Here is an 18,275-nt window from a genome sequence, read left to right as displayed (position 1 = left end):
CACTCATTCAGGATGGGAAAATACCCACTCAGACACAAAGGCTCATTTGTATCATGTTTAATCCCTGAGTGACGAGAAGTAACGGTTGATGCGGTATTGAGTTTAGAATGGGTATAAGGGTCCACCACAGGTGAATTTGGAAGCTGACAGTGGACAGGAATCTAGATGGCAGAATGTGGCATGGGAGGGACTGGCTGCAGGAAGGAAGATGTGTTTGTTTAGTCGTCCCATTCATCGTCCTCTTCATCTTCACCGGCCTGATCCTCCCCTTCATCTGGAGGAAGAAAGATTCAGAGTATTACTCAGGATAGGAAGGAAGGCTCAAAGGCAGTGAGAAAGTCCCTATGGCCTAGGAGATAAAGACCTGGCCCAGGGTGGGTGCAGAAAGACACACCTTGGGAAAAATAGGGATTTTATTGCAGCAATGGGTGTTATAGCTGGAGTTCTAGTCCATGCAGTATTGAAAAAAAAAAAAGCCAGGCAGGGTTTGCTGGCACATGCCTTTAACCACAGCATTCTGGAGGCAGGTAGATCCAGCCTGGTCTACTCAAAGAGTTCCAGGACAGACAGGGCTACATAATAGTGAGACCCTGTCTTAAAACAACAACAAAAATGTTAATGAAGCTGCACATAATACATTCATATAACTTAGGCACTCAGAAGGTTGAAGCAAGAGGATCATGCATTTGAGACCAGCTAGCTTTTGCATAATGAGTTACAGGCTAGCCTGGGCTACATAGTCAGACCTCTCTTAAAAAGAGAGAGGAAACGAAAGGGGGCTGTAGAGCTGGCTCAGCAGTTTAGAACACTGACTGCTCTTCCAGAGGTCCTGAGTTCAATTCCCAGCAACCACATGATGGCTCACAACCATCCGTAATGGGATCCGATGCCTTCTTCTGGCCTGCAGGCCATGCAGAAGAGTGCTCATACATAAAGAAAATAAATAAATGTTTAAAAATAAAATAAAGGCACCTGCCTCTGAGCCTAACAACCGTAGTTTGATCCCCAGGACTCATGAGGTAGAAGGAGAGGAACCCTACACACATGTGCCGATGCACTCGTACACCAACATATATACATACACACAGACACAAAACAAACAAACAAAAAACAAATAAATGCAAAAGTACATTTTGGCTAGGACTGGGAATGAGTTATTAGACAGCTCACTAGTACTTAGGAAGCATTAGGTTCCATTGCCAGCATCACATCAACTTGGCCTGGCAATGCGCACCTGCTATCCTAGCCCTGGGCGATCAGCTCAGTATCTTGTAGTTTGTGCTTGCCTCAAACAAGTTTTGTTCTTAGTCCGAACATTCATGCTAACCCCTTTGTTACTTAATATGTCAGGTTTAAACATTAGCAAAAGTGGGATAATTTATTATTATTTCTTGTCGCATTAGTGCTAATATTACTGGTTCAGAATGAAGCTAATGAAACTATTGTCAAATGACATTTGTGAAAATACCATCACATAATGAATTCACATTAGTCTTGTGGACAAACCTAGGTTAATATTAATATTACTCTGAAGTCAGAATTAATGACATTATTGGGAACCTGCTCTCAACCTATTGGTATCAGTATCACCCGCCCCCAATCCTGGGTTAATGACAATATAATTTGGCACATTTTGTTCTTAACATTATAGAAAGGCTAGGCTAGTGTCTGACCGAATTCCATATGCACACACAGAGCATATGGAATGATACAGAGAAGATTGGCATGGCCCCTGTACAACGATGACATGTACATTCATGATGCATCATTCCATAGTTCTGCCCAACATGGCTAGTTATATTAACACGCCATGAGTTGATGTGCTTCTGTGAAGCATTGGATTTAATGTTAATGTTATTGCCAAAGATAGACATTTCCCTCTTATGTCATTATTCCTTGGTGTGTGGACCCGGGTGCGAGTGTAGAGGTCAGAGAATAACTTGCTGGAACCGGTTCTCTACCTCTACCATGTGAATGTTAGGTGTCACTCAAGCTCAGGTCCCCAGGCTTGGCAGCAGGTGCCTTTTAGCCATCCCTTAAACCCCTTGTTTTTGTTTTGAGACAGGGTCTCCATAGGTAGCCTTAGCTAGCTCTGGAACTTTCTATGTAGATGAAGCTGGCCTTGAACTCACAGAGACTCACCTGTTTTCTGCCTCCCAAGTGCTGGGACTAAAGGCATGCACCACCACACCAGCTCAGCCAAGATGGAGTCCTTATTTTTTTTTTAAGTTCATTATTTTATGCATGAGTGTTTGCCTGCATGTACATTTGTGCCTCAAGTATGTTCCTGGTAGCTGTGGGAGCCAGAAGACGCTGCCAGATCCCTTGGAACTAGAGTTTAGAGACAGTTTTGAGTAGCCATCTGGGCTGTGGGAATTGAACCCATGTCCTCTGGAACAGCAGCCAGTGCTTTTAACCAAAGATGGAGTTCTTTCTAAGAGCATTTTCACATGGTGAGCTAATGTTGTCTAACAGATGAAGATTGAAGCATTTCATCTGTTTAAGCCCTAAGGTAAACAACTCAAAACAGCTTCAGCAAGACCCTGAAAATGACCAGATTCACCAGGCCCCTTCCTCTGAGAATAAGCAATAAGGACTACTGTGAGTCACTCTCAAGACATGCCAACCACAAAGAAGACTTAGACCAGACCAGCTGCCTGGAAGAGCTTTAGACCAGAGTCACTTGGGAAAGACGCTTCCCAGCCTCTTATCAGCTTGCCGGCTCCAGGCTCCCAGCTTTTATGAGCTGTCACCCATGCTGGGCTGGGCTTTGATGAGACAGCTGTCTTAACTCATATCTGCTCCTGTAAATAACCCCTCATCCACATTCCTGTAAGTAACCCCAGGAAAATTCATGGATTCACCATGTTGAGCTCTGGAGGTAATCTGTATGTCAGTCTGTTATGGGCTCCCTATCTACGGTGAGAAAAGTCTTGTCTCACAACTAAAGTTAATATCACTGAACATACGTTGTTAATACTGTGGGCATACCCTGGCATGTGTTAATATTCTTGCCAAAGATCCACTTCGTTATACTACTGCTGCCTGCAGGCTTGATGCTAACATGCTGAGGCGGGCCTTCAGAATTCATGTTTATACTGTTATGCACAGACGGTGACTGTCAGTTTTTATTGTAAGGGATGGACATGAGCCTAAGGCCTTGAGCATGCTGGGCAACTGCTCTACCACTTAGCTATAACTCCAGCCTCTGTCTGTTGTTACTGTTGTGATTCAGGCTGGCCTTGAATCCAAGGTCCTCCTTAACTTTTCCAGCACTGGTATTACATGTATTGATCACCACATACATGGGCCTCTACTGTCACCAGCAAGAGTGACACCTGGAGCTGTTTTCAAGCCAGTTCTAACTAGCCCTGGGAGTCAGGTCACAATTCTGGCAGAGTGGGCTCACCTGAGGAATGGATGACTTTACTCCTCTTCTGCATGACATGCATCAGGGCCCCCACTAGGCCTTCTGACTGCTGAGCGGGTGGCTGCTGTACTGAGTTCTCTATAGCTCCAGGGGTCTGCAGTGAGAGGTTAGAGCAGAGAGGAGGGCTCAGGACTGTGAGAAGAGCATTTCTCCTGTCCTTTCTTCGTTTCTTCTCTCGAATTACAGTCTCTTTCAGGGGACCACACCAATCTCCAATTTATCACTGGATCCCCCAACGCTCGGCATCTTAACCATGGCCCACAGTGTTCTGACTTACACAGACCCCCGTTATCTATTCTGCCCATCTTTACCTTGTTCAGCTGAATTCCCTGCCGGATTTGATCCAAAAGTGCGCCCCGGCCCCCACCAGGTGCTGGGCCCCCCCCAGACACCGGAGTAGGAGGGAGCGGCGGAGGGGCTGGCCCACTCCCAGGACAGGGTGGAGGTGGTGGTGGTGGTGGCGGAGGTGGCGGCGCGGGAGGTCCCCCAGCTCCAGGAAGTGGAGGAGGTGGTAGTCCAGATCGTCCGGTGGCTGGAGGGGGTGGTGGTGGAGGACCACCTCGGCCTGGGGGTGGGGGCCCTCGAGGTGTTGGTGGGGGCGGAGCACCCCCTATAGGTACAGGGGGCAGTGGACCACAGCGACCCTTATTACTCCCCACAACAGGAGGTCTCAGGGGCTGGCTTCCTCCTCCTCCTACTCCTCCTCCTCCTCCTCCTCCTCCTCCTCCTCCTCCTCCTCCTCGGCATGGCGGTGGAGGTGGTGGGAGCGGCTCTGCAGAGGGGTAAAATAACACGTGTGATAAATTTGAGCTTCATTTTTTTTTCTTATACATTTCTAGGGTAACAACCCCCAGGGCCAGAGAAAAGGGATCTTACCCTGGCGCCTCATCTCCTGCCGGACAGCCTCTAGACCACCCTGGTCCTCAATGAAATCATAGATGAGCTTGGAGGTCTCTGCATCAGTGAGTTGGGCCTCGCTGATTCCTGCCTTGGAGAACAAACTCCGCAGATCCGGGTCGAGGTTGTTCACCTGCCTCAGCGGGCAAAGGGCAGAGCAGGGTCAAAAGCAGAAATTGAATTGGGAAGGGGCCCCTTATCCATCACAGCGAAGGATCCAAGAGGGCTGTGTGGGAAGGGCTGGGGTGGGTGTGGGCTCTGAGCCTTGGTCAGTGGGAGAGTATGTGCAAGTTGGGTAGAGTCCAGGGGGTCTTTGGAGCTACTCACATCAAATCCATTCTGGGGATCCCAGCCCACGTGGCTGACATGTCTAGGGAAGGGAAGGGGATGTCAATCAAGCCCCAGGGTCTTCACCTCTTGTCCTCTCCATCCCAGAGGGGCTCCAAAGGGCCAGAACAGGTGAGCAAATACTTGGGTTCACATTCATCTGGCAGACCATTGCCTTGGCCGTGCCTCTGTCCCTCCTCCCATCTGCCCACACACACCTCTTTACAAATTTGTCCACCAATCTCTCTTCTCATTGTTGGCTACCCATCTACTCCCAACTTTACCTTTTCTTCCTCCCTGCTGCTCTTCCCCTCCCCCACTTTCTTTCTCGTCTGTGGGTTGCCGTTTTCTTTAATGTACTTTTTTAAAGATTTCTTTAGTTCCTGTATATGAGTACTCTACCTGCACGTACACTTTACACCTGTGTGCCAGAAGAGGGCATCAGATCCCATGACAGATGGTTGAGAGCCACTGTGAACCCTTCCTTGGCTTTAATGCTTCTTTCTCAAAAGTGCTGGGATAACAGGAGTGTCCCACCACCACACTTAGCAGTCCATTTTCGTTTTTACATGTTCTCTCTACACATGTGTTCACGAATCATACACTATCCATCCATCCACTTGACTGTCTGGTTATCTATCCCTGTCTGCTGTGTCGGTGAAACAATCAACCTGCATAGCTGTCTCATCCACTCACCCATCCATCTACCTGCCCACTCCCTACCCATTCATTCTTCAACCCATTCATTAATTTCTACCCACTCACCCATCTACCCATCCTTCCCTCTGCTCAGATGCTTCCCCACCCACAGGGATCCTACAGGAAGAAATTCTCACTTGAATCCACATGGTGCACCAATATCAGCCTTACTGATCTTCTTTTTCCCTGAGCGTTTCTTATCCGTTGGTCCAGGGCCAGGTGCCGGGAGTCCACGGTAACGCGAACTCGTGATGTCAGGGTTCTGAATGTCAACTGTCACAAGTCCTAGAGATAGTGGACCACCTGATGGACCTGTGGAAAAAATGGTGAATGAACCACTGATCAACTAGCCAAACGAAGCACAGGGGCAAGAAATAGAAAGACCAATGGAGACATTTGTGGATGTTTGATGGGTATGGTAGAAATGGATCAGAGAGGTCTAAGCAAAGCCAATAGAGCAGTAGATGGGTCCCGAGAAAAACCAATGAGTCACCGATTTATGCATCTTATCATTCAAGTAGTGACTCGCTCATTCTCTGGCTGGTTGGCTAAAAGGCTTTTTAACTTATTCATTCATTCACTTAATCATTTCATCTTCCCTGGGTAGAATATTATCTCAACTAGCTTTTGTGATTTAATTCTTTAAATATATTGTCATGTGTGGGTACATTGTGTGCGTGTATGTCTGCATGCATGCAAAGCACATGTGTGGAGATCAGAGGACAACTTTGTGGAATTCTAGGGCTAGAACTCTAGTCTCTAGGCTTGGTGGCAAGCGCTGCACCATCTCAGCAGCCCTCTTTATTCATTATTCATCTGTTTACATGCCCATTCATGAATTCTCTGAACCACCAGTTCATTACTTAAATGCAAGTAAATATTCATCCATTTACCCAAATACTCACTTGCCTATTTATCTATAAGCCATCATCAGTTCATCTCACAATTTAGTCATGTCTGCCACCAATCCACAATGTGCTCATCATTCACCCACCCATCCCCCATCCACTCATCCATCCATCCACCTACCCATCCACTCATCCATCCATCTACCTACCCATCCACTCATCCATCCATCCATCCATCCACCCATCCACCCATCCATCCACCTACCCATCCACTCATCCATCCATCCATCCACCCATCCACCCATACACCCATCCATCCATCCACCTACCCATCCACTCATCCATCCATCCATCCATCCATCCATTCACCCATCCACCCATCCACTCATCCATCCATCCATCCATCCATCCACCCATCCACCCATACACCCATCCATCCATCTACCTACCCATCCACTCATCCATCCATCCATCCATCCATCCATCCATTCACCCATCCACCCATCCACTCATCCATCCATCCATCCATCCATCCATCCACCTACCCATCCATCCATCCATCCATCCATCCATTCACCCATCCACTCATCCATCCATTCACCTAGCCATCCATCCATCTCTCTAGGCATTTGCAGACTTGCCCAAGTCCTCATTCATCTACGAACCCCCCACCATCTCTCCAGAGACTTGAGAATCACCACTCACCCCCATGATCTCCTCCTGGATGTGGGGGCACAGGTGGGAGCCCTCCTCTTCTTTCTAGAAAAATGGAATGAGTTCAGATCTGTCCCAATCTTGCCCCAGGTTTCTGGGTTAGTTCTTCATAACCTCTACTATGAACTAGAGGACTCACCCTCACTAGTCGGTGCTGGTGGCGGCGGTAGCAGGCGTCTTTCTGTGGTAAATAGGGTGGACTGAGAGCCAAAACCATGAGAGGGGCTTTTCCAGCCTCACACCCATGCAACTCACCTCTGTCTAACCTACGCCCATCCCTGCCCCCAACTCCCACCAAGGCCTCCTTACCTCCACTTTGCCTCTGATTCCTTTTTTGGATCTTCTCTTGCACCAAGGCCCGGAAGGCCTGGGCTTCATTCTCGTCCGAAAAGTTTAGTCCTACTTGACAATCCTATACATGCCTTGGGGTCAGTAAACTTCTAGCACTCCCCCCACCCCCACCCAGGACGTTCACATCTCCTCCCCATACCCCAACTGCAGTGCAAGGATGTATAGACTGCTCACTTACATCTCCAGCAAAGGTGTGGAAGAACGGGGTGGGGGTGAGGTAAACCAGCTGTGAATACAGCTCCTGTTCCCAGAGTAACCGACCAGCCTGGAGAGGAGTAGGGTGGGGGACATGTTGTCATCCAAACATCCTGGGGTGGCAGAACTCTGCTTTCTGACCAGGGAGCTTGGTGTCCAGATTTGGTGTCCCAGGGTCTTATTTAAAGCTCTTCAGGTCAATATCAGAGTTTGGGGTCCAGGTATTGAATATGGAGGATTGGGGTACAGTCTGAGAATCAGACACTGATGTGAGAGAGTTAAGTTTGGGATTCAAAGCCTAAATGTAGGAGTTGGGGATGCCAAACTGAATTTAAGATTCCAGTATACAACATGTTAGATTTAGAATAAGTTTGAGGCTGAGGCTCAGATATGATGCTTTGGAAAAGATAAGGGTCTTGACATGAACCTTCTGAGGTCAGTCTGAGACTCAGAATGTGAAAAGCACAACTCAAGATCTATATTGATCTTTGGTTCTGGAGATCAGGGGGTCACTGATGTGAATGAGGGTTTGGGGAAAACTGGTTTTGCAAGTTGGGAAACTAGCCTTCCTGTCCAATGGGGCAAGGGGTCACCTGTAGGCCATAAAGGCGAATGAAGTAAGACTTCTGAGGGTTATCCTTCACGAAGCACACAGCCCCGCAATGTTCCATGGTCCAGTGCTCAGCTCCAGGGGGCAGTGCCAGGTACAGCTGAACAACGGCAGTAGCCAGTGTCTAGGAGGGGAGAGCAGGGGTCAGTGGAGTCTGTGAGTGGACCAGGCCTGGTCCTTGCTTGCCTGTGATTGTCATGAGCTTGGGGAAAGAGCTATAGCTAAGAGGAAGGTGAGTAGACATGAAGATAATGAGGAGTGAATCCTGGGACAGGGGATGGGGAGAAGGGGAAAAGAGAGGTGATGGGAAGAAGAAGGAGCAGGGAAGTATGAGGAAGAGGAGGAGGTGGAAGGGGTAAACAGAGGTAGAGAGAAAGAGGAGGATAGGGAGGGAGACTAGGAGGACCAGGAGATCTCCCAACTCACCCAGCATTTTCGGCCAAGAAGCTCAAAGAGTCTCTGGTTCTCATGGTCCTGGAGGAGGTTGGAAGGAATGTTCTGCTGAACCACTGGCCCCCCTCGGCCCCCAGGCCTGCCTCCTACAGGGCCACCACTCATGGTGCCTTCTGCCTCGGTCCTCTCCAGCTAAATAAGCAGGGTAAGAAGAGGAACTTCCGCAGTGAGCAAGGGAACAGGAAGTACAATAAACCACAAGGGAAATAAGTCCTCCAGGGCCCCCCAGAGGGCCTGTCCTCTTCTCTAGGACTGGCTCGGGCCCTCCTCCATTTGCCTAGCTAGATCCATGTTTGTAATGAGCTCAGGGCTTCTTTTCTTCTTTCTTCCCAACCCCCTCTCGCTTTCTGTGTGGGGTTATTTCTTTCTGACAGGCTCAGATCAGCCTTGCTCTAGCCGACACTGAGAGAGAGCTAAACCACCTGCAGCACCTCTACTGCAGGGTAGCTACGCAGAGAGTAGTCACAAGGCTGAGGAGCCTCCTTCCGTCTTCTGAAAGCACTGAGTTGGCCTGAGGTTGATTCTAAGGCTCCAGGTGCTAAAGGGTCATTGTATTACAGCTTTTCCTTTTAAAGGCATATTGAACCATCTCTAGCTTTGGACATTGCCAATGATATAGAAGACCACGACTCACTTCCCCATCTTTTACTCTTGCCTCCTGTAGCCTTAATTACTTTCTATTTTTAATAATTTATTTTAATTTTATGGGCATCAGTGTTTTGCCTGCATGTATGTGTGTTTGAAGGTGTCAGATATGGGAGTTACAGACAGCCTTGAGTTGCCATGTGGGTGCTAGGATTTGAACTCAGGACCTCTGAAAGAGTAGTTAATGCTCCTAATCACTGAGCCATCTCTCCAACTGAAACTTACACCCCCATCCCTTTTTTGTTTGGTTTGTTTTGGTTTCTGTTTTGTTTTGCTTTGTTTTTTTGAAACAAGTTATCTCTGTGTAGAGCCCTGGCTGTCCTAGAATTCACCCTATAGACCAGGCTGGTCTTGAACTCACAGAGATCTATCTGTCTCTGCCTTCTGAGATTAAAGGCATGTGCCACCATGCCTGGCCCAAATTACTTTAATACCAACCTCATTCTTGAAGGAAGAATTTCACAGTATAAATAAATACTAAAACAACATCTTGATTGATTTTTTATTGTCGGGACTTTAGATGTAACCTTTGAAGGCTTAATTTTCTCCACTTTTAGTGATGGGGATTGGCTACAGGGCCTTAACCATGTTAGGTACATGCTGTAACACTGAGCTGTATCCTCATACCTTTTCATTCCATTGCCTCAGGGATGAGGTCAGGGAGGGGGGAGTGTCTTAGGTGTAGGGTCAGCTGTTTGACATGCTGAGCAGGTCTCAGGTCTGGGTAAAAACCTTTGACTTGGATGCCCCCAGGGCTGCCTGGGACTTGACTCTGTCTGCAGGCACAAGGTCTTAGCTCCTGAACTCAGGCTTCAAAAGCCTTTGAGATGATTCCTCCAACTTCCTTCTGTCCCCAAATAGTTTATGGAGCCTACAACATATAAAGTTACTGACATGTCCAGATCTGAAGCACCTTACAACTGGATTTTTATTTTCTTTTATTTAGGGAGAGGAAGTGGAGCCTATAGAGAGAGTATCACTCAGTCCAGGATGACCTTGAAATTATGTAACTGTGGATGATATTAAACTTATGACCATCCTGGGAACTGAATTCAGGACCTCTGGAAGAGCTCTTTAAGATTTATTTATTTCATGTATATGAGTACACTGTAGCTGTCTTCAGACACACCAGAAGAGGGCATCAGATCTCATTACAGATGGTTGTGAGCTACCATGTGGTTGCTAGGAATTGAACTCAGGACCTTTGGACGAGTAGTCAGTGTTCTTAACTGCTGAGCCATCTTTACCTCCTCCCATATGCTGGGATTACAGATGCCATCATTCATTCCTGGCTTTTCCAACTACATCTTTGGCTTTTAAAAGCCATTGTAGGATGCTGGGTATGGTGGCACACACTTTTAACTTCAGAATTTGGGAAGCAGAGGCAGGAAAATCACTTTGAATTTGAAGCCAGCCTGGTGTGTGTGTGTGTGTGTGTGTGTGTGTGTGTGTGTGTGTGTGTGTGTGTGTGGTGTCTCTCTATATATATACATATACGAAACATTCAAGAAGTATGTTTGGCAGGTATGGTGGTAAACGCATGCAACCCACAATTGGAAGAGAGGCAGGAGGATCAGGCATTCATAGTCAGCCAGCCAAAACTACATAGTGAGTTAGAGGCTGGCCTGGCTACATGAGACCCTGTCTCAAAAAGAAAATGTGTTGAAGGAATAAATGGGAGTTAATAATCTTTAATCTGGGGCTGGAGAGATGGCTCAGTGGTTAAGAGCACTGACTGTGTGTGTGTGTGTGTGTGTGTGTGTGTGTGTGTGTATCTTCCAGAGGTCCTGAGTTCAATTCCCAGCAACCACATGGTGCCTCACAACCATCTGTAATGAGATCTGTTGCCCTCTTCTGGTGTGTCTGAAGACAGCTACAGTGTACTCATATACATAAAATAAACAAATACATATTTTTTAAATAAATAAAAAGAAAAAGCACCGTGTGTTAACTCACTCAGTATTCACTGGAAAGCCTGTGGGAAGGGCACACTTGTGATGCACCAATTTTCCTGGTAGAGAGACTGCAGTACAAGCTGTCTGTTGTCACAAAGCTTGGGAGTGCTGTGCTGGTTCCTAAACTCTTAGGAGGTGCCCACAGGATAAGTCTCCTGCTCTTGGGCCTTGAGAGATTGCTCAGAGGCTGTTCTTCTAAATAGTACCCACCCGGCAGCTCTTAAGCTTCTTAAAATTCCAGTCTTAGGGGCTCTGATACCCTCTTCTGGCATCCATGGTCACCAGGTACACACATAGCACATAGGCATAGATGCAGGCAGACCACTCCCATGCATGAAATTAAAATCAACTCCCTTCCTCCTGTGGTTTTTTGTTCTTCATCTTCTTACTGCTTCTGTAATAAGAAACCCAAGAGCTCCCCCTGCCCGGTTACTCTACAGTACATGATGTTAAACCTCCATGCTTCTGCTAGTTGGTATTTTTAAAAATTAATATTTGATAGCTGCGGTTCTGTCTGGGTGTGTCAGCACAAGTCTTTACTTGGGAGACAGAGGCAGAAAGAACTCTCTGAGCTCAAGGCCGGGCTGGTCCACATAGTAAATTCCAGACCAGTTTAAGGTTATTCGTGAAACCCTGTCTCAAACAAAAACAAAGACAGAAAATTAACTATGGTTGTGTTTCTGTTTTTATTTATAAGTAGCAGACAGAATTAAAAGTTATACTTTTCCTCTAAAAAAAAAAAAAACAACAAAATAAAAACCTACCACCACCAATAACAAGAAAGAAAACCTAAATTATATATTTGTTTAAGATTTATTTATTTATTTATTCAATGTATGTGAGTACGCTGTCACTGTCTTCAGACACACCAGAAGAGGGCATCAGATCCCATTACATGTGTGCGAGTGTGAGTGTGTGTGCGCGTGAGTGTGTGCGCAAAATATACCAGGAATCCCCAAGAACTAGATTTACCACCAGAGTCTCCATGATAGCCTCTTCCTTCCATCCTCCCATTCCCCCCACCCCCCAGGGCCTTCAGGCGGAGATCTGCTTCCAGTTTTGATCTTGCTTGTTTGTTTCACACCACCACTACCACCCTCCAGACAGGGTTTCTTTGTGTAGTTCTGGCTATCCTGGAACTTGCTGTGTAGACCTTGACCTCACAGAAATCTGTCTGCCTCTGCCCCTTAAATGCTGGACTCAAAGGTCTGTGTTAGCACAGCCCTGCTGGATTTTGTTGTTGTTGTTGTGTGTTTTGGTTTTGGTTTGTAAAATACTTGAGCTATATAGCTCCAGTAGGCCTCAAACTCAGGATTCTCAGCTTCCCAGCTGCTGGGATTACAGATGTGTGTCACCCAGCTCAGCTTGTTTCCTGTTTATACTGACAGCTAGTACTTTGCTTTATTATTGGCCCTCCATGTCTGTGACTTTAATCAAGAAAGGATTTAAAATATAGGAGCGATGAATAAATAAACGAAAAAAAAACCCACCTTGCTTCTGTATTAAATATGCTCTGAATATTCTAGAATTTGATGTGAATCCAGAATTTGCTTGGCTAGATAAAATTGCACAGATGGAAAGAGGTTGGATATTACCTTATCTTGGGCTGGTTTTAGCTCCTGGAGCAGCCATTTCTTGCCCACCTTTGTGTCAGAAGTAACACCCAGTTAGTAAAAGACAAAAACCACAGGGGATCTATTGAAGTAGCAGACTGCTTGTTTCCACCAAAATAACAGCTGGGAATGCTATCAGATAGCACCTCTGATCGAAGAGCTTCTGCCATCTTTGATGTACCCACCAGTGTATTTGAAACTTGCCTTGATTTATGACTGTCTTTGTTATGTAAAACTACAAAATTGGATGAAACTTCCAAGTGCTTCCACCTTGGAATGTGACATTTGGGGCCAACTAATTCTGTGTTCCCAAGCCATGGTCACTCAGAATATCTCCAGAATAAACTATCTCCTACTCCCTTTAAGATGAGAGCATGAGAGCTCTCTCTCTCTCTCTCTCTGTGTGTGTGTGTGTGTGCGCGTGCGCGCGCGCGCACGCGTGTGCGTGTGTGCTAATAAAGGGCAGCTATTTTATTGGCATTGCTCCAAAAGAAAGACTAGGGGCTGGGGAGATGGCTCAGCAGGTTAAGAGCACTGTCTGCTCTTCCAGAAGTCCTGAGTTCAAATCCCAGCAACCACATGGTGGCTCACAGCCATCTGTAATGGGATCTGATGCTCTCTCCTCTGGCCTGTAGGCATACATGGAGCAGAGCACTCATACCTAAAGTAAATAAAATGTTAAAAACTAAAGAAAAAAAAAACAAGACTGTAGCAACTCCTTACAGAGCATTACAGTGTAGGGTTTGAGGTACACTGCAGAATATGGGAAGGTCATATGTAAATGTTACACCATTTTCTACAAAAGCAACAGGAACGGAGTATGTGCAGGAACTGGAGTCTGGAACTAAACCACTAAGAAATAACAAGGGGGAGTCAAGTATGCTGGCATGCCCATGTAACCTAGCATTCAGAAGGGCTGAGGCAGGAGGATTTCCAGGAACTTGAGGCCATCCTGGTGTAGTGCGTTTTAGACCAGCCAAGGCTACATAGACTGTGTCAAAAGAAAAAAAAATCAAAGAATGTTTATAATTTGTAGAGATGTTGCCTAAAAGATCCCCATTGCATAACTCAAGCTGACTGCATACCTCAAGCCCTGAGTAGGTAGTAAGACACGGATGGTATCTTCACACTTCGGTTCCTACAACTGAGTCCATATTGAAGACTGACTTGCACATGGGGAGGGGCTGACTACGGTTTCTTAAGAACTAGCCGAGACTGAGGTGGCAAATTTTTTTCCTGAGGTGTTCCTGAGGCCAGGAGCAAGACGGTGGTTTAGAGGGAGAGAGGGAGAGGGGGGAAGGGGAGAAGAGAAGGGGAGAAGCGGGGAGGGAGAGAGGAAGGGAGGGAAGGAGCTCTGTAGCTAACAGGCTAGAAGCAAAATTTGGAGCTATCCAGCCTGGGCTCTGGCTATTTTCCTCTTGTCATCTGTGTCCTTTCTGGTGAGCTCTGAGCACCTCAGTTCCCTCTTCCACAGGAAGGAAAATAATAGTAGCTAAGGCCATTGAGATGAGTAAGACCACTGATGTAATGTGATAAAGATGCTGACGAAATCTGGCAGGATATAATTATTTCTTAAAATAATAATTATACATCATCATCATTATTATTTGAGGCAGACTGGCTATGTAGTTGAGGATGGGTACCATCTCCTGAGTGCTGGGATCAGTCAACAAGCCTGGGTGGGTTGTTATTTATTGTTATTTTTATAAACTATCAGAGTGATGTTCAGTACTCCCCCAAGCCCCAATGTGGCCAGCACGGTATGCTCGAGGCCAGCTTGGACACACATAGTATGCGACCTTGTCTCAAATAAGAACCAGGTCGCCCCAGCAAGTCTTCCCTCTCACAAACGTTTGTGATCTCAGGACTGAATCGACCCTGAGAATTTGCCCAGGGAAGTATCCACTTCAAAGCCTGTGACGCGAGCACGGCCCAAACCACTGCGTGCGGCCCGAGGGGCGCCCACCCTCAGCCCGGCACACGCGCCGCCCCGGACTGAACCAAACGGGCGTCGGGCGTGGGGGGGAATCGGGAGCCGAGCCGCCGCCCGGGCCACTGCGGAGGGCGGCCATCTTGGAAGGTTCCACTTGTTGGTGGGGGAGGAGTGAGGAAGCGGCACCTGGCACCAAACGGCCACCCGTCCGCTCGCCCCAGGACCCCGTCCTGGCCTGTGTTTAGCCGTGTGACTCTGGCGGACCGCAGGATAAAGTCAGCGGAAGGACTCTAGCCCACCCACCGCCTTCCCACGCTTTCCTCTGACCCCCCAATCCTTCCGTTTGGAACCTGCTCCCGGCACTCGCGCAGGCCATTGGCTTGGGAGCTGCTTGGTGAGCTCTGATTGGTCTCTGGCTGGATGGAGGCGGGTCTTCTCCGTTCTGAGGCTGCGGCCTTGGGGATAACGTGGCTCCGCCTCCACCTTTGCACCAAGTTCCTGCTGACTGGATCGGTGCATGCGTAGTGATTGTAGCCAATGACTAGGCATTCTGCCAAAGCCGGGTTTTAGCTTTAGGGAACTTGGGTCGTGGGTTCAAATACCACCTTAGTCTGTAAAATTAGTCGTGTGTAAAAGACCAACAGAAGGTACTTGTTTAATGTGGAAGGTTAGTGAGATCGCACTACAGAGCTTAGAGCTTTGGTAATGAATACTTTAGTAGCCAGCCTGGGTTATATATATAAGTCAATTTTTTAAAAATTGTTTTTTTGTTGTTTCTTTTGAGAAAGGGCTAAGTGTAAATTTTGTTCTTCAAATACTGTAACCTCTCAGCGATTCCTAACTATGTGTAGCAGAAAGTAAGCTTTGGTGGTACAGGCAAGTGGATCTCTGAGCTTTAAGCCACCCTGGTCTACAGAGCAAGTTCCAGGGTTTTGGGACAGTCAGGGCTACACAAAGAAGCTGTCTCCAAAAAAAAAAAAAAAGACATGCCACAGGAGAGTGAAACATCATGGCAAGAGGAAAAGCTTTCTCTTAGCACTAAAGAACAATTTTGCTACCCCTGCAAACAAACTGGGCCAGAAGACACCAAGGAGAGGCTCCAGGCTCTACAACCGCCATCATGGTCTGTGTAGTTCCACAGGAGCACAAGAAAGCAACATTTCTCAATCCTAAAAATGCCGCTTAGTCAGGATGGACTTGAAAAAAAAATTGAAATAACGACTCCAAAAATGTCTTCTCTGTGGACTTTGAAAATAAGAATTGTCTAATAGCAGTTCTGAAACCAAAGTTATTAAAGCAACGTTTTCCTTCAAAACTTAAATTTTATTTAAAAAATGAAAATGTATTTTCTTGAAAAAGCTTTAAAAATCTTACTCATTGCCAATAATTATCTTCTTTTACAGTTGACACGATATTTGTTTTTTTGTTTTGTTTTGTTTTTTTGTTGTTGTTTCTTTTTGAGATAGGTTCTCTGGTCCTGGCTGCTCTGAAACTATATAAGACAAGTTAAGTTTAACTCAAAAAAACTTCCCCCTGCCTCTGTGTACCATGTGAGATTAAGTGTGTGTCACCACACCTGACAACACAAAACATTTTGAAGCACTTTACTTGTAAATTTTCTTTGATTTTTAACTGAAAAAAAAAGTTTTTTTCCCCTTCGTTTTCTCTAAGTCCTACAGAATGAAGCCAGAACCTTCTGCGTGCTAGGAAAGTGCCCTACCACCAAAATCCATCCTGGGCCCTATTTTTGCCTTTTAAAATAATCCTTAGAGTTTCCCTGTGTTGCCCTGGATGTCCTGGAACTTGTAGAGAAGGCTGGCCTTGAACTCAGAGATCTGCCTGCCTCTGCCTCTGGACTTCTGGGATTAAAGACCACAGGGCTGGGCTGTATATTGTTTTTGAATTTTTTGTTATTGTTTTTGTTTTTTGAGACAGGGTTTCCCTGTGTAGTCTTGACTGTCCTGCAACTTGCTCTGTATGTAGACTAGGGTGATCTCGAACTCAGAGATCTGCTTGTGTCTGTCTCCCGGGTGCTGAGATTAAAGGCACAGCTGATACGAGGAATGTGGATATAGCTCAGTAGTAGACTGAAGTCACAGTGCCCTAGTTTGGTTCCTAACACCACCAGAAAAAAAATGTATAAGAAAGAGAAACGTTCACCAAAGGAGTATCTGCAGGGCATACTATTGGACAAGACATGGTCTAATTTGGTATCTAGTTAAAATACATAGGGAATGCAGAGATGGCACACACACACACACACACACACACACACACACACACACACACACACGCAGGCACGTATACTCACACTTTAGCACCTCGTTGATACATAGTAACCTTGTACTTCTTTTCCACAGAAGCTAAGGTTTTGTTTTTGTTTTTTGTGGCTTTGTGAGATTGAACTCAAGTGGTCAGGTTTGGCAGCAGGCAAATTTTACCCACTGACCCTGGCAGCCCAAGTTCTGTTAATTTTTGAAGGCGTGGGGAATACAGCTTACTCTTACAGAGACATAGTCACAGAAAATCCCACAGATATAGACTTGGTCCTGCAACTGCCAACCCCCCATATATCATAGTAGCTGTTTTAACAGAGCACTAGATAAGAGAGAGTGCCTGCTATATACCCTGGGTAAATTTTCTTTTCTAAAAACTTGAAGGTCGGCTGGGTGTGGCAGTACATGCCATTAAACCAAACACTCAGGAGAAGCAGGTAGATATGTCTGTGACTTCCTGGACAGCCAGGGCTCTACACAGTGAGACCCTGTCTCACCAGATGGGCCCCAAGGGGGTTTGTTCTTACTTGAGTGTACCTGTGCTAGCACAGTGACCTTGAAACTTCAGCAGCCATCAGAGTCCCTGGCTGGGGAGGGAGGTGTATCCATCCATCTACATTTAGAAGGTAGAGCTAGATTCTGAGAAACTGTCAGTAAAATCTTCCCCAATAAGACAGATGCAGCCTTTGAAGACCCCACTTTAAGGACCCCTGGCTTATTGCCAGGCATCACCAATAAGCAGTGGATGCTTAAAAGTTAGAAGGCATGGAGGCCCTGGACCATGTGGCTCGATGGTCAGTGATAACTTCTTGTAGGTCTTGAGGTTCCAGCGTTTTCGGGTTTCTGCACAGAGAGCACCCTTTTTAGCCTGACCACCTGATCAAGGAGATGAGGGGAGTGCTCACAAAGGGCAATGCAATTCTACAAAAGATATCCTCCTCCAGGATCTGCAGCTTGGATCTGTAATGATTTCCAATTTAAAGGAACAAAGCTGCTACCCACAGGGGCTGCGTTCCTACTGGCAGGCAACCTGTCTCCCAACCCCCAGTCTGCCTGCTTCCTTAGCATTTTTTTTTTCAGACCCAAAGGGTGGGAACAGAGAATATCAATTTGGGGAGTGGGTGAAGAATTGCAGAGCCTTTCTGGTTTCTAGGGCAACACTGCCACCAAGAGTAAGCTTTGAGGCATCTCATGCGGTGAAGTCAAACAAGAAGAAACAGCAAACCCAAACCGTGAAACAATGACAAGCCATTTCCAGAGCCAGAAGCAAAGCCGCAGGTGTGTGTGTGTGTGTGTGTGTGTGTGTGTGTGTGTGTGTGAGTGTGTATC

The 18,275-nt window shown here is 46.6% G+C and overlaps 1 protein-coding gene across 1 annotated transcript; it reads right to left on the bottom strand.

Annotated features, from left to right (window-relative positions):
* Positions 1-143: 143 nt before the first annotated feature.
* Positions 144-8,629, bottom strand: WAS (WASP actin nucleation promoting factor; the record flags this gene model as incomplete). The annotated part of the gene is made up of 12 exons (XM_080910575.1): positions 144-274; positions 3,410-3,524; positions 3,742-4,202; positions 4,307-4,460; positions 4,655-4,697; positions 5,491-5,665; positions 6,907-6,960; positions 7,055-7,096; positions 7,225-7,327; positions 7,445-7,531; positions 8,055-8,195; positions 8,498-8,629. The coding sequence occupies 12 exons, from the start codon at positions 8,627-8,629 to the stop codon at positions 219-221; spliced, it is 1,563 nt and encodes a 520-aa protein (XP_080766701.1). The 3' UTR covers positions 144-218.
* Between the last annotated feature and the right edge of the window lie 9,646 nt (positions 8,630-18,275).

Source organism: Micromys minutus (assembly GCF_963924665.1).
Source record: "Micromys minutus genome assembly, chromosome: X".
NCBI lineage: Eukaryota > Metazoa > Chordata > Mammalia > Rodentia > Muridae > Micromys > Micromys minutus.
This window is presented reverse-complemented; position numbering and strand designations above follow the sequence as displayed.